Raw genomic sequence first — 15,813 nt, forward strand, 5'->3', positions numbered from 1 at the left:
TCTAAACTTAATGGTCAAAATAAATCTCTGCATTAATCTCTTAATGCAGTGGTTTAAAAAAACAAAATCAATGCAAAAATCTATAGTTAACAAAATATCCATTTTAAATAAAACAGTATTACTGCTCTTTTTGTTTTTACTCAGACTCTAGCGTGGCTCAGCTTAGCAGTAGGCAGCTGAGAACAGGTAACCCATACTTAAACCACTGCAAACCCCTGTCACTCATACTTCTTACCTAGATACGGTAGCTCGAGTTTTCAGATTCAGAATAACCTGCTGATCACATTTAGTGACATGTGCTCATATCCATGTCTGGACTACTTTCATAAAGCATAATTATGCACATATTTTGTTGACCTTAGCTTATAGTAGTAATCTGTATAATCTGTTGTATAAAATGACAGAATGAAAAATACTTTCATAAGCTTCAAGTAGTTCATTTGAAATGGTTTATTGAGAGCGGCGAAGCCTAGGTTAGAACAGCACCATTGGATAACTAACGCTGTTTACCAAGAGATCTGAAAGGATCACCTGGTTCCCATAAGCTTTTTCAAAGAAAGGCCAGATAGTGATATTGATTGCATTTTAATGCTGTCTGATAAACATTGACCCCGCAGGTTTTTTTAGATGACTTTCTAATCTGCTTTGACATTTCTTCAGGGTGCTGTAGACAGTGATTTGTTGGTAGGTTTAAAGATATGTATAATTTTTTTAGTGAAGAAGGTTTGGAAATATTCTGTAGAATTCTATTAAAGTAGAGTCTGTTGGAATAAGCCTGTAGGAGTGGACAAAGGGACTTTCCATTTCTCAGACACCATGTTGAGATTTATACGACTTTATTTGATGCTTTAACAAAATAAATGAGTTGTTGTAACTGGCTACCACTGTTATAAAGAGATAAAAATATAACATTGAACTTGATGCTCTTTTGCTTTCTAAATGGCACTTTTAAACGTTTTTAGGTTTACAGCGTTGATTGGAGCCAAACCAGAGGTGAACAGCTTGTGGTGTCGGGTTCATGGGATCAAACTGTCAAACTGGTATGTTGGCATTGCTGTGTTTAAAAATAAGTATTCCCTTCCCAAAGTTTCCACTGTTTTTTTTTCTAGAACATTCTTCTGTAGCTTTTAAAGTAGGTAGCTAATTATATCTTTTAAAAGTACATTAAAGCATTTATTAGAATTTAAAATTTTCTAGTCTTTTGGCTGTAAACTAATAATTAGTTCAGCATTGATTATTTTGGCCCCTTGAATGCCATCTTGCTTTATGAAAAAGTAGACTTTAAAAAAGTCCTTGAGACATGTATCTATAGTGTATGTGTATATACATATATAAATATATAAATATTTTATGTATTGTATATCTAAAAGCATACATTTGAATTTACCTTTTTTATATAATTGATCTGTTCACTTATTTGTAGTGGGATCCAACTGTTGGAAAGTCTTTGTGCACCTTTAGAGGCCATGAAAGTGTCATTTATAGCACAATCTGGTCTCCCCACATCCCTGGTTGCTTTGCTTCAGCCTCAGGTAAATAAATTGATTTTTACAAAAAGCCTTACTTGTAGAGAATGGTGGTCTTGCTTCTCCCAGTAGGTGGCGCTGTGTACCTTAGAGCTGAGGGTGGGGAAACCAAATTTTTTGTGCTCTTTGTTGCATTGCCTGCCAACCTCTAGACATGAATTAGGTGGGCCTGAATTACTTTTTAATGATTGTAACCATTTGCCTATCATGCTCTTTTTTGGTGAAGTAGGAGGTGTGGGACAGAGAGCAAGTGAGGGCTTTGGTGTCAGTGTCTCCTTTCCTTGATGTTTACCCTCCTTTTAGAATGTCCTCTTTAGGATGTAATTCATTGCCACTAAGCTATAGCAAGGATGCTTTTCGGTATGACCTTTTTTTTTCTGACTGTTTGCTTTTGATTATGTCAGCAATTCTAAAAGCCCAAAATACTCACTGTTGGGCCCTTTACAGAAAATGTTTGCTGGCATAGAGCCTTGCATAGGGTGGGGATCAAGCCATGGAAACTATTCTGGTTGTTTAGAGGAGGACAGAAGACATAACTACAGGAGGAGGCAGAGTGCTTTTCCTAGTATCGTCTCCGTGTTCAGTTATCCAGCACCCAAAGATAAACAGTCAGTAGGGTACTGATTGTCCCTTTCTTGCTAACAAACTATAGCAATGCCCTGCATTGTGGAATCATGTCAGGTGGCTGTCATAAGAAATATAATGTCACAGAAATCCTTTCAATTTGTTTTTTATTGAGGTATAATTGATATATAACATTATACACAGTGGGGCAAAAGTAGGTTTACAGTTGTGAATCCATGAAACAGTTTATTCTTGCATTTTTTCTTAATTATTGTATTATTTTCCATATACACAGCTGTAAGCCTACTTTTGCCCTACCTTGTGTTAATTTCATTTGTACAACATAATTATTCAATATTTGGGTATGCACATTGTGAAAGGATCACCACGCTAAGTCTAGTTAACATCCATCCACACATAGTTACGAATTTTTTTCCTCAGGAGAACTCTTAAGGTCTACTCTCAATAATTCTCAAATAAACAATACAGTATGATTAACTATAGTTACCATGCTGTACATTATATTCACATGACTTGTTTTATAACTGGAAGTTTGTACTTTTTGATCTCCTTCACCCATGAAAGCCTACCCTCACCCCCACCTCTGACAGCCACCAATCTGTTCTTTGTATCTGTATTTTTTAAAACAGTATCTTTTATCCTTTTTTTAAAAGATTTTATTTATTTATTTTTAGAGAGGGAAGGGAGGGAGAGAGAGAGAGAGAGAGAGAGAGAGAGGGAGAGAAACATCAATGTGTGGTTGCTGGGGGCCGAGGCCTGCAACCCAGGCATGTGTCCTGACTGGGAATCGAACCTGCGATGCTTTAGTTCGCAAGCCCACCCTCAACCCACTGAGCTACACCAGCCAGGGCTATATCTGTATTTTTTCAATTCCACATATAAGTGAAATCACATGGTATTTGTCTTTTGTTTATTAGTTTTAATTCTAAAAATTGAAAATACCCATGTCCCTGAGTTCTATAAGTATTATCAGGCTGAAGACAATCGGAAGTGAAAACCTGCAGGTAAATTGTGTACAGACAAGAATGTCCATTTAAATTGAGCAACTTTTTGAATCTAAGATAACAGTGAAGTGAATCATAGCATCTTCTGTGTGTAGAGGTGCAGTTAATTTTTAAAAATGCTTGTTTGTTGATTAAAATTAACAGCATTGTTTTCTAGAACAGAGTGGTGTACTCTGTCAACTAATACACTTATTACTATTACTTTTTAACTTATAAATTGTCATAGTTTTTTATTCATAATCTGAAATGAATCTTTTTCAGAATATCAAGGCTTTTGGAATAAGTCTAAATTTCTTTTTTAGTCTTTTGTCTTTCCATTGTGCAGCTTGCCCCAGGACAGGTGTTTATTAAGTCAATGATAGCAATATTGATACATTTAATTTGAATTAACTCTTTAGCCTGCATATATAATTTGATTTAATCATCTTTTACGTTTTTAATTTAGTGTAAATGCGAATGAGTTTTATGTTTATAGTGAATCACCTCTGTTAGATGACCACAGTTTAGTGTAATGGTTATAATTTTTATCATTTTACTGTTAGTGAGAATCTCTAACACAAAGTATTAGTACAGTTACATTAAAATTCTCATAAAAATGGGAATCAGACTGACATTGGCATCCTTTTCTTTGAGTAGGCGTGCCCATTTAGCCTCATATCCTGCACGCTCAGAGGAGGCGTTTCACACCTAGGGTGGAGTTAGTGGTATGGAACAGATCCACCCTTGGTGAACTGGAACACGTTTCAATAGCGAACCAGTCAAGACATGTCTGCTGGGAGCTCTGATTGTCATCATTCACAATAAACTAGCATTAATAATGAGTGAAATTTTACATGTTTGGGAAAGTATTAGTAAGTAAAGCTCCTTGAACTACTGATACTTTAAAAATTATTTACCTTGTTATTGAATATAATTTTGTTAGTTTTTATTATTTTTAAAGTTCAAAGTTGTCTTTATTTGATTTTAGTCATTGTTCTTTTTACGCCCATGACCAAATGTAAAATCTGACAGTGACAAAATCATGAACTAATACAGCTGCATTTATTTGAATGTCAGGCAGCATTGTGTGTATTAGCCATTTATTTGGACTGAGTCATACACCGCTTCTTTCATTGGCCTTTTGTGTAGCATGGTATACATAATATTGACTCCGGATGTTACACTTAGAGTGTTCAGTGTGAGACTGAACAGCAGAAAAAGATTAGTGGTATAGAGAGAGTTGGCAGTATAATCATAAAACTTCACTCTGAAAACGACCTGTATGTTGTAAGTAGGTACTGTATAAAAACAGTTTTTTATCAATAAAGTGATTATTTGCTTTAATAGAAGAAAAAGAACATTTGTTTAATGACATTACTTTCATGTGCCAGATGGGAAGGGATTAGAGGGGGTGGGTGAAAAAGGTGAAGATCAAGAAGTTCGGACTGGCTGCCACAGAAAAGTCACGGGGATGTGCAACGCAGCACAGGGAACACAGTCAGTAACACAGCTCCAGTAACTCTGTGTCACGTGGGCCCAAGATTTAGCGGGATGATCACTTAGTAAATTATGTAATGTCTAATCACCGGGGTGTACACCTAAAACTAATGTAATATTGCATATCAACTATAATTGAAAAATTAAAAATGATTAAAAATATATATTAGAAATAAATATAAACTGGTTGTATCAACCAGGACTTCTTTAGTTGAAATTGAAAGAAATTTTGACCCAAACTGCTTTAAGAAAGAAGATAATTCGTTTGCTCACATAGCTCTCATAGATAAAAAGTCCAGAATTAGAACTGGCTTCATAGAGGCATGGCTGGACATAGGGTTCAAAGGATATTCTTGTCCTCACTTTCGTCCTCTCTTCTGTTGAGTTGGTTTCGGTGTCATGTACCTATGATAGCAAAATGGCAGTGGCTTTAATCCCCACATCCTTTCTGGTTTCTGTGTGTGAGGAAAAAGTGAGAAGATTTCAGACATCTAGGAAAGTTTCATTTTCTCCATTGGCTCCAAAGGGAGTCTGTGGCTGTTCCTGAACTAAACACTGTGTCTGCAGAGGGTCTGGCTGTGGCCGGCTTAGCGCCCGCAGATGGGAGTGGGGAATGGGAGAAAGAGGTTCACAAAGTACATACACTGAGCAGGAAAAGAGTGAATTTTGATTAGGTGGAAGTAGATGGATATGTTCTTAGGAGGCCCATATTCACTGAAATGGCTGCACATTCAAGGCTTAAAATAGATCTGAGGGGATTTGATGAAAATCAAGCACTGGACCTGCATGCTATAAAATACATTTCTTTTAAAAAATTACTCCAAGAATTTAGTAACCTTCAAAGTTGCATGGTATTTGCAAATCTAGGACTGAATTTGTCATCAGCTAAGACAGGCCCCAAACAGGGATTTATTCGAGATTTAGATCTAGATTTGCCTTCCGTACCAGAGTTCTCTAAGGACATTGCATTTTGTCTGATTTGTGGTAGCTGTGTTAGTACACAATTCATATTTCTAAATTACGTGAGCTAGAAAGGAAGAATATTTAAGCTCTGTACAGAAAGAAGATTAATGTGAAGTAAACTTTCTTGTGAACCATGAAAACTAAGTTACTATTATTACAGACCCCATATAATTTCATAAATGATAGCCATGTGTGAATATGTTGGGTTCAGTAGTTAAAAAAACCTCATTGCACTCTGAGAAGGAGTCATGCGACATCTGATAGGCATCTGGTATTTCAATTAAATTAAATTATTTGGGCCCAATGTGCATCCTTTTGCTACTCAGTTCACTTCACAATTTCAGACTCAATGTTTACACTCATTCTCCTTACCCAGCTTCCTCTTACCTGCTGCGATTTGCCATTAAACATAGTAGTAGCCAGCACTTCCTGTTCCGCATCGTGCATTTAAATTCATCGGTTCTGCGGATAGTGGCAGGTCTGCAACCTAAAAGAGAAGCTGGTAATCAGGTGGGTCTGTGGCACCATCACAAGGCCCTGATGAATGTCTGATTGACAATGAAAGGCCAGTTGTCCGGAAAATGTGATTAAAAAAACAACAAATGCAGCCTTGGCTGAGTGGTTCAGTTGGTTGGAGCATCATCCTGTGCACCAAGTGGTTGTAGGTTTGATCCCCGGTCAAGGCACATACGTAGTTTGTAGGTTTGATGCCCGGTCAGAGTGCATACGGGAGCCAACCAATTGGTGTTTCTCTCTCTCCCTTCTGCTCTCTCTAAAATCAATAAACATATCCTCAGGTGATGATTTTTAAAAATTGTAAAAAAGAAACCCAACAAATGCAGATGTCCTGGTGGCTCAAAGAGTTGAGTGAGTCATTGTGCCATTTGGAAAACAGAGAGATGAGGAAGAAGTGCCAGTTGTGTGCAGCAGGAGCGACTGTCATGGCAGTGGAATTCTTAGCTTCTGCAGAAGAGTTCTCACTTTTTTGGTGCCCTTTAAATAAGCTGTAAGAGGGACAAGCCATGGTGCTTTTTAAAACAAATATTGTCGAGTATGATAGTGAGGAACCAAAATACTGTCTCAGAGAAGTTTAGAATAACCAACCACCCAGGCTTTGTTGTTTTGTTTGATCTTTCACTGGAGTGTAATATGCTTACAGAACAGTGCGTAATCTAAAGCATATAAAGCAATGAGCTTTTACAGTGAACACATCTGGGTACCAGCAGCCAGATCAAGACACAGTGTTTCCAGAGGCCCTCCTCACATCCTTCCACTCATTACTGCCCCCCTGCCTCAGGGTGACCCCTGTGCTGCCTCCTAATAGCGTAGATTAATGTTGCCTGTTTTCATACTTTTGTGTCTGGTTTCTTTTGCTCAACATTATTTGTGGGATTCATATTGTTGCTACAATAACAGTTCTTAATCTCCTAGTCAACATTCATTGTAATGTTTTGGTACTTAAAATCATTCACATACCCGTATAATGTAATTTTTGAGGTGAACACAAGCTCACTGAACTTTAAACAATGCTTTAGTCATAACTATAGTAGACTTTAAAGTTTCAGCCTAATATTAAATATAAATTTTTGGAAGCTGGGGTACATCAGTTAGGCTTTTCCTATGTTTTCGTGGAAACCTTGTGCTGAATCAAATGTTTTTGTTTGGGGCTTTTTTAGAGACTGAAGCTTCAAATGAACTTCATCACTCCCTCCAGGATGATCAGTGCTTTCCTTTGCCTACAAGGGATAGAACTTGAACTATTTTAGGTGTTTGTAGAATTTATTGAAAAGCAACCCCAGGAAGGGAAGGGATGATTGAAAGTCCTGAGGACACGTTTTCTGTTCCTGATCTGGACTTTTCTCTGCTTATTGACCTGACTGCAGGCTAGTGTTACAGTGAGACCCATGCCCACCAGCAGCTCCTCAATTTTATGACCTGTAGATTTTATCATAAGAGAGGGACTGACATTATTTTTTAGTTATAGTTCAGAAACATTTCAAGTACCTACCTTTGACCTGCCAACTGTGGTCAGGACAGGGAATAAGATACTATGAGTGGCCTTGCTTGGACGTGTCTGATTAGCTTCTCTTATAAGTTGAAGTCCTGCCACTGGCAGCTGGTCTGCTGTGTTGAGCCATACGTAGGTCTTTCTGGAATTGCATGGCGAGAAGCCGACGCTGTTTCTAGAAGAAGAGTGTTGCCGACAGGCCAAACATAGACATTCATGCCACCCTGCTTTCTATAGCAGGTCCTCAAATAAAGTTTCACTCAACGTCATGTCCTTATGTTGAAGAGACGACGTAGGGTCTCAACTGTTGTTTATATCAATTAGCTTATGGTAAAATTGGTTTCATTGTAAGTTATTTTGTTCAAAATCGCAGAACTTATCTACAATGTTAAGTGCGGACTTACTAGACTCTGAAGGCTAGGGAAAACCATGAAAGATCACTTTATGAAAGCTCTTTAGAATTCGGAAACAAATCCCACTGACTGGTGGCTAGACCACCCAGACCGTGATTGTAGTTACGGCCTCTGAAGATGTCTGAAGCTCTGATCTCTGCCGATTCTGAACAGTTTCCACTTGGCTCTTTCAGACTCATCATTCCTTCTCATCCCTGTCATTCGCAGCTAGATCCGAAAATGCTAGTTACTTTCTTCTATCAGAGTGATTTTCAACCTTTTGTAAAATAATAGGATGGTATTTTTAAATAAATAAAAAAACCCCACATGAAGCAATAGCACATATTTATAGATCCATGAAAAGTAGTGAAAGTATTACAGCAACACAGACTGAAGGGACGCATACCGAGTTCCTGACTGGCGGCCTCTGGGCAAGGAGGTGGGGCATGCCGTCAGGAATACGACAGAGGCTGCAACGTTGTCTGCAGGGTTCTAGTATTTTATTTCTAAAGTAACTCTGGGGCACATAGAGGATGGCACATATGTGTTTGTGCATGCATGTGTGTGATTAAATGTGCTTTCCCCAATTTATAGAAAAAATTAATATATAAGGTAAAAGAATAATTCCCCAAGAACCAGCCAGCACTGATGGTGTGGTACTTCTCTAGAAACGTCAGAGGCATGTTAGTGCAGGTGTAGACACGCAGGCCGGGGGGGCAGACTGCCTGAGTTCTGGTTCAGGTCCTGATTCCCTTGCCTGCTATCTTGAGTGGTTTATTTTACCTTCGTGAGCTTCTGTTTCTTCCTTCATAAATGAGTACAAATATTACTTTTTGTATGATCAAAATCTCTACCTCAGCTGTGATGTCTAAAATAAATTAACACACGTACAATAAAATTCTCAGACCACATTGTGGTCTGTCACGTGGTAAGCACTCAGTAAATATTAGCTTGTTATTCATGTTATAATTAACAGGAATGACTTCTAATCATGAGTATGTTTTCCTATTTTATATTTTTAAACCTCTTCTTATTTCAATTTTGTAAGGAAGGTATGTTATCATGGGTCTGGAAAAGAAGAATCAGGCCTGATTAAGCATGAACAGCTACCAAATGACTGAACTGGAGTAGAACCACGCTCTGGAGCTGCAGAGTCCTCCTCCTTACCCTCTGCATGTCATTACCACCAACAATTTAATTCTCCTTTCTTAAGCAGTGTCCAAGGAAATCAGAAAAAAAATTGTCTAAAATAGCTAAATTTGGCTAAACAATCTGATGTAAAATTTGAAATAGTATAGGAAAGTATATGTAGCTATACATATTCTTTAAATTTTAAAGAATAATTAAAAATTTAGCACCTTTATATACTACATATTAAAACATCTACTCTGCCAGCAGCCATGCTCAGTGATTTGCAGAAACCTCATTGCACTAAATTCTTGGGGAACCCTCCAAGAGGGCATTACTTCTTTTCAGCAGTGAGGAATCATTCTCAGACGTACATATTATATAACTTGTCCGGGGGCACACAACCACCCATGGAATTCAAGACTGTGACGGCCACCATGTCGTAGACCACATTCTTATCATCAAGATGAACTAGCTTTCCCCCGGGATTAGTTGTTTGTAATTTACTTTTGATGTAGATATACATATTTATCCTTGGTTTTATTCATTTGGCCATTTTGTTGTTTCCTCATAGTTTACAAAAATTCAAGGCAAACAGATATGAACCATTTAATCAGGGGTGACTTTGTGCAGCTAAGCAATGTAAAGCAATTTTGTAATAATATGAAGTATAATTCTTAGATTTTTTTTTTCAGCTTATTTCTTTCCAAGGAGAAAAAATCCCAAATGTGGTAAACATAAAAGCTAAGATTTAAAAATTCTCTGTTTTGACTTGGTAGACTTTGCCTATATTAAATAGTAAAATTGTCACTGTTTTGTTTCTTGCAGAATATGCTGGTGCAGGGGACTAACTTTATTTATTAGAAGTGAGGATTTTTGGGGCCTTTTCCTGAAGCAAGATGCACCACATGGTGTGTTTAGTCACCATTGTGCTTTTCTCAGTGTGAGATTCAGATCTTCCTGATTTGAATTGATCTAAAAAACATTGTCACAATGCATTACTTTTTGTAGTTCATCACTTTTAGTAGTTCTTATGTATTATTATAGTTAAAAATAACATATGTGTACATATGATTTACAGACGGCAGTATTCTCTCAGTGAAAGCTCTGGGTTTCCCATGATGTCGTCATGAGTACATGTCACTGAGCACCCAGGGTGGTGTGATGGAGTGTGATCAAGTCTTCCTCTCTCCCCAGGTGACCAGACCCTGAGAGTCTGGGACGTAAAGTCGGCAGGAGCCCGAGTCGTGGTTCCTGCACACCAGGCAGAAATTCTGAGCTGTGACTGGTGCAAATACGATGAGGTACCTGTCTGGCTCTGCCCTGATTTGCCTAGCCCTTCCTGATGTTGAAGTGTTCTAGACTTCATTTGATCTTTGTTGATGTGGACTTTGGTGGTGTTAATGGACAATTAAATTAAATTCTGTCCCTTTCATTTCTAATTGATGATTGTGAGTGGCCTGCAATAGCATTAACTGGGCATTCAAAACAGGCAGAATAAGGAACAGAAATTCTCAAAGTTCAGCACAGTGCAGCCTTTCTCATTTGTTTGGGAAACTGCTTTACAAGCTATGTGATATTTTTTTCTTTATTGCTCTTAACCTGCCAATTTGTGTCATCTTTTGCTCTCCATTCTTATTCACTTTGCTAATAAGGCTGCTGAACTATTTGTAGATTGATTTTTAACAGTCCATTAGTTTTGTATATTTTCGGTTTATCTTCCTTATAAGCATAATCAGACTTCATGCTTCTTCTGAAGAGGGAGCAGTGTCCATTTGTAACTTTTTGCAAAGCTTCATTTAATCACAGGAACATGTTCATTAGAAATAGCAATGGACCAAATATGTGTTGAGATACGTATATCTCAAGTGGTCTATTGACTGTGACAAAGAAGTAACACTTAAGTGTCACTTTTTCCCCCAGTTTTAAATTAAAGAATGAGAACATTATATTGGCAGAGTTTTTGAAATAAAAAGAAATAAAATAGATTAAAAGAACATATGGTACCTATTCAATGGCAATACTTGATCAAAATAAAAATTTCAGTGCTGGTAACTACAGTTCAATCTCTCACATCATAATGAATTTTTCATATAGGAAAATGAAATTGTTGACTATATATTTGGAAGTTCTAAAAAAAGATGCCAATATACACTTGAGAATGGTTTAAAATTTTTTTGGAATTATTGAAGTTTATCTTTAAATGTGCTTATACTGAAGCCCAGCACATTCAAACAATAAATTGTTGCTCTCGTTGATGTGGGGTGGGGCTGAGTGTGAACCCAGCACTTGGCCTGTTCAGCCAGGAACTTTGGGTTCATTTGGGTCTGTATATAGCAAGATCTGTAAAACCAAATTTAAGGAGGCTTACCATTATTTGCATAGATTTTCAGATATGATTAGATATTATATTAAGACATGCCTGTGGGAATTGGGAATAATGATTGATTTAGATTTAGAAAAATATATAAAGATTTAATTTATACCTTTTGCCTTTTCAAATATTCCTAAATTAACAGGCCTTTTGCCTTTTAATGCCTGGTAAAACCTCACAACATGCGAAAGAGAAAGATTGGCTCACTTGTCAGATATAAGTTTTAATCTATTATGTACTTATTAATAATATTACTGAAGGTGGATTGGAAGGGAACTGTGCCTTTCTCCATTGTGTGTAGTATTCCATCTCATACAGAAAGCATATGCAATTCCTTTTCTTTCAAGTCATACTAACTTTTCTTATATTATCTATATTTTGATTCCTTTTTATATTTGTTATATAACTTCTCAAGAACAACTCCTGCATTCTGATTAAATAATTACCAGAAAATAGATATTGTTTCTAGTAGGAAAGCCTGGACACTACTTAACTGAGAAGATGTCACAGTTAACTTTTCTCTGCATTGTTTTCAGAATTTGCTGGTGACTGGGGCAGTTGATTGTAGTTTGAGAGGCTGGGACCTGAGGAATGTTCGACAACCAGTGTTTGAACTTCTTGGCCACACCTATGCTATCAGGAGAGTGAAGGTAAATTTTCATCTTCTCTTTTTATACATAGAATAAAGTATAAATATAATCGAAATACAAATGGAGATCACATGGAGGGTTATCAGTGGCGGGTAGAGAATGGAGGAAAAGGTGCAGGGAATAAGAAGCATAAACAGTAGGTACAAAATAGGCAAGGGAGGGTTAAGAATAGTCTAGGAAATGGAAAAGCCAAAGAAGTTACATGTACAACCCATAGACATGAACTAAGGTGGGGGAATGATGGTGGGAGGGGGTGCAGGATAGGGAAAAATATGGGACAACTGTAATAGCATAATCAGTAAAATATACTTTAAAAATAATCAATAAAAGTTTTATGGGTTGGGGTTATTGATTCTTTTTTTATGCATGTTTTTGTTACCTAACTAATGATAATGAATATTGAATGCTAAAATTAGGTAAAATATATGAATAATGATAGAATGAATTGGGACAATGTAGCCAATTTTTACTTACAATTAAAAAAAACATTACCCAAATTTTTTTTAAATTCTGTTATCCTCAATCTACTATTCCTTTTAATATTTTTTAAACTATGGTAATTAGTTTTAGTATTATGTTCTTCATAATTTTCTATTCAGTGGGAAGATCTCTTTACATTGTTGTTACTCATATAGAGAAATGGTTAATTCTTTCTTTTCCCTAATATGATAATAAATATAAATTTCACAAACATTTGGGGTATAGAAAATTTCCCACTCTGAACAACAGAGTCAATGAGTTAACTTTTTTCTGCTGCTCCTAAGAAATTTGAGAGCCGTAGTTTAGTTTTCCAGCTTTTATTTAGGTAGATTTTGCTAAGTCGCTGTGGAAAACATCTTAATAAGTCACATCTCTGAATATCAGTCTTTATTTTTTACATGAATGGGGAAAAGTACCTTACTGATCTTTTCAGTAAGATAATTATATTCCTATTTAAAAAAATTTAAATTTAAATTAAATTAATATTTTAAATTCTATTGCCTGCAACTTAACATATGAGACATTGTGCCCTGCATTTTTTAATGGCACACAGGTTTTAGTAGTTGAAAATATTTCCTATTTTTTTTTCACAGTGCTTTTGAGAATGAAATAGGGTAATGAAGTGAAAGTATTTTGCAAACTAGAAAATTTGCAAGTGTAGTTATTATGTATATGTTAAGTATTAAAGTACTGGTAAGAAAAACACTACAGAAATGTAATGGCAAAGGGAAGCTTATGAAAGTAGGTTGCATATTATTTATGTAAAAGATGCTGTCTTTAAATGTTCAGATTTTTGGCCTCCATACCATTTCTGATTAACTGTGATGTATTAAAGATATTTTACTTAACATTTAAATGTTTATTAAATACTTGTGCTTATAGCAATCATAATTTATATTCACAAAATTGGTGAGGTATAATAGATTTATATTTTTACCACCACATACTTAAATCCCCTATCTTTCTAGGAGCCATTTTTAGATAGCCAACATGAAATTGTATTTAATTTTTCCAAAATAGCCACAATTTGGGAATACTTTATTGTAAATAAGCTCTTAAAAAAGCTTGAATATGACTTTCTTTGGAGAATGTAAAAAAATAAATGTTTTGCCTTGAAGTATATAAGGTTTGAGAAAGCATAATTTTAAGTGACAGCCCTGACTAGACTTGAATTTATTATAATGTTCATGGGAATGACCACACAAAGTAACATGTTATAAATATAGCTAACTTCACACATTTTTTTTGTTTTGTTTTGTAGTTTTCACCATTTCATGCTTCCGTACTGGCCTCTTGCTCATATGACTTTACTGTAAGGTACGGTAGTTTTTGATTGTCATTGTGAAATACCAAGTGGAATGTACATCTTTGTGATTTTTAGAGAAGATTATTTATCTTACTGATATGAAAAAATGTGAGCTCGACACATTGAAAATTTTCCACTGGTTTATGAGTTCTTAATGGTATTTATTCTAACTTCTGTTGATTGCATATGAACGAGGGCACTCACTCTCCTTGTGCCCCTCTCCCTGCTCCATCAAACTTTGAGTTAGTTGTTTTATTTATACCTTGTCAGAACATGCAACATACAACATGCAGCACTGTCATGTGATACATTATTCTTCTACTACCTTTGTTTTGCTTTTGGGTATGTAACTAAGTATATTAAATACTCATCATCATTTTTTTTCCTGAAACTTCCCCACCATCTCTTGGTCTGGTGAAGTTTTTCTTCTGGTGGATTCCTCAAGAAGGGCTGATGATTAGGAGCCTGTGCATGTTTAATGCTGCTGCTTTGTATCCTTGCTGCTTGAAGGGCAGCTTAACTGAATATAACCTCCTAAATTTACATTGTTTTCCTGTGGTGTTTTGAAAATACTTCCTCATTTTTGACTTGTTTTATGTTGTTTTGAGGATTTTGATGGTCATTAATGCTCTTGTCCTTGTAAGTTATTTGATCATTTTTTCTGGGGACTGTTACAGTTCCTTTTGCATACTACAGGTCAGAGAGTTCAGTGGGTTCTTTTATTTCCAGGAGTGTTTTAGGATTATAATTTGAAATATTAGTTCTGATCCATTATTGTATCTTTTACAGAGACTCTAATTATACATAAATTGAATCTCTTTTACCTGTCTTCTATATCAAATGTTTTCTCTCTGATACTTTTTACTCCTTTTTTTAAAATCTCATTTTCATTCTCTTGTTTTTCTGCTGTGTTCAGTCTTCATGTAAATGTATTCTTCAGGCAGCATGTAATTTTGTCTTCATTTCTAGTATGATTTTGCCTTTTTTCTTCTACTCCTTTCTTGTATTCATTCAGCTTTATTTCACTTTCTGTTTTGTGTCTACTTCTTTTGTTTTTGAATTTCTAGTTGTAAAGGGAAAACTATTTTTGTCCTCCACCATCAATATTTCTGAAAGTAGGTGTATGTGGGGTTTTCCCACACCAAGCAATTCTCCAGTTCTTGACAGATACCATCTGGGTATCCTACAAATTTAACTCATTTCTGATATCTGCCTGGAGATAACATCAGATCCTACAGTTTAAGGACTCAGTTCCATAAGACTGCTCCACTTCAGATGCCAATCACAAGTTCAGGTTGTCACCTGTACTTGTCACTGACCTACCAGTTGTACACTGGAGGTTCCCATGAGCCCCTCCTTGGGTTTGATAATTTTTCAGAATGGCTTTTACATTTACCAGATTATTTTAAGAGATGTTATAAAGGATAAAGGTAGACAGATGAAGAGGTTCATGGGGAGAGGTTGGTAGAGGTCAAAAGTGCAGGAACTTCTGTCCCCATGGGACTGGGTGAACCCTCCCAGCACGTGGATGTGTTCACTGACCATGGAGCTCATCCAGTCTTACTGTCCAAGAGGATTTTTAAAAAATACCATTCTGGAATGCAAAGCTCTTTTTAATTAAAGTATAGCTGGTATACAGTATCATATTAGTTTTAGGTGTGTAGAGCTTAATTTTCAGCTGCCCTGTCCTTCGCTGGAGGTTAGTAGTTGGGGTTGAAAGTTCCAACCCTTGAATCCCTTGTTCATTCCGGTTTCCAGCCCCATCCCCTCAGATTACGTAGGGGCTCCATCCTAAGTCACTGCATTAGCGTGAACTCAGGTGTGCCTAAAGGGGGCTTCTTAGGAATAACAAGAGACTTTCCTATCATTCAGGGGATTCCAAGGGTCTTTAGAAGCCCTGTGCCAGGAACCAGGACAAAGA

The 15,813-nt window shown here is 36.4% G+C and overlaps 1 protein-coding gene across 1 annotated transcript in view; it reads left to right on the forward strand.

Annotated features, from left to right (window-relative positions):
* The window catches only part of PEX7 (peroxisomal biogenesis factor 7), a 66,793-nt gene that overhangs the window by 10,084 nt on the left and 40,896 nt on the right, over positions 1-15,813 (forward strand). The window contains exons 4-8 of the mRNA XM_045843249.1: positions 963-1,040; positions 1,424-1,532; positions 10,280-10,386; positions 11,993-12,106; positions 13,848-13,903. Of these exons, the coding sequence (XP_045699205.1) occupies positions 963-1,040; positions 1,424-1,532; positions 10,280-10,386; positions 11,993-12,106; positions 13,848-13,903 (464 nt within the window). The remainder of the gene's footprint in view (positions 1-962; positions 1,041-1,423; positions 1,533-10,279; positions 10,387-11,992; positions 12,107-13,847; positions 13,904-15,813) is intronic.

The sequence above is a fragment of the Phyllostomus hastatus genome, unplaced genomic scaffold, assembly GCF_019186645.2.
Source record: "Phyllostomus hastatus isolate PE091 unplaced genomic scaffold, TTU_PhHast_1.1 phas_contig_40, whole genome shotgun sequence".
Classification (NCBI taxonomy): Eukaryota; Metazoa; Chordata; class Mammalia; order Chiroptera; family Phyllostomidae; genus Phyllostomus; species Phyllostomus hastatus.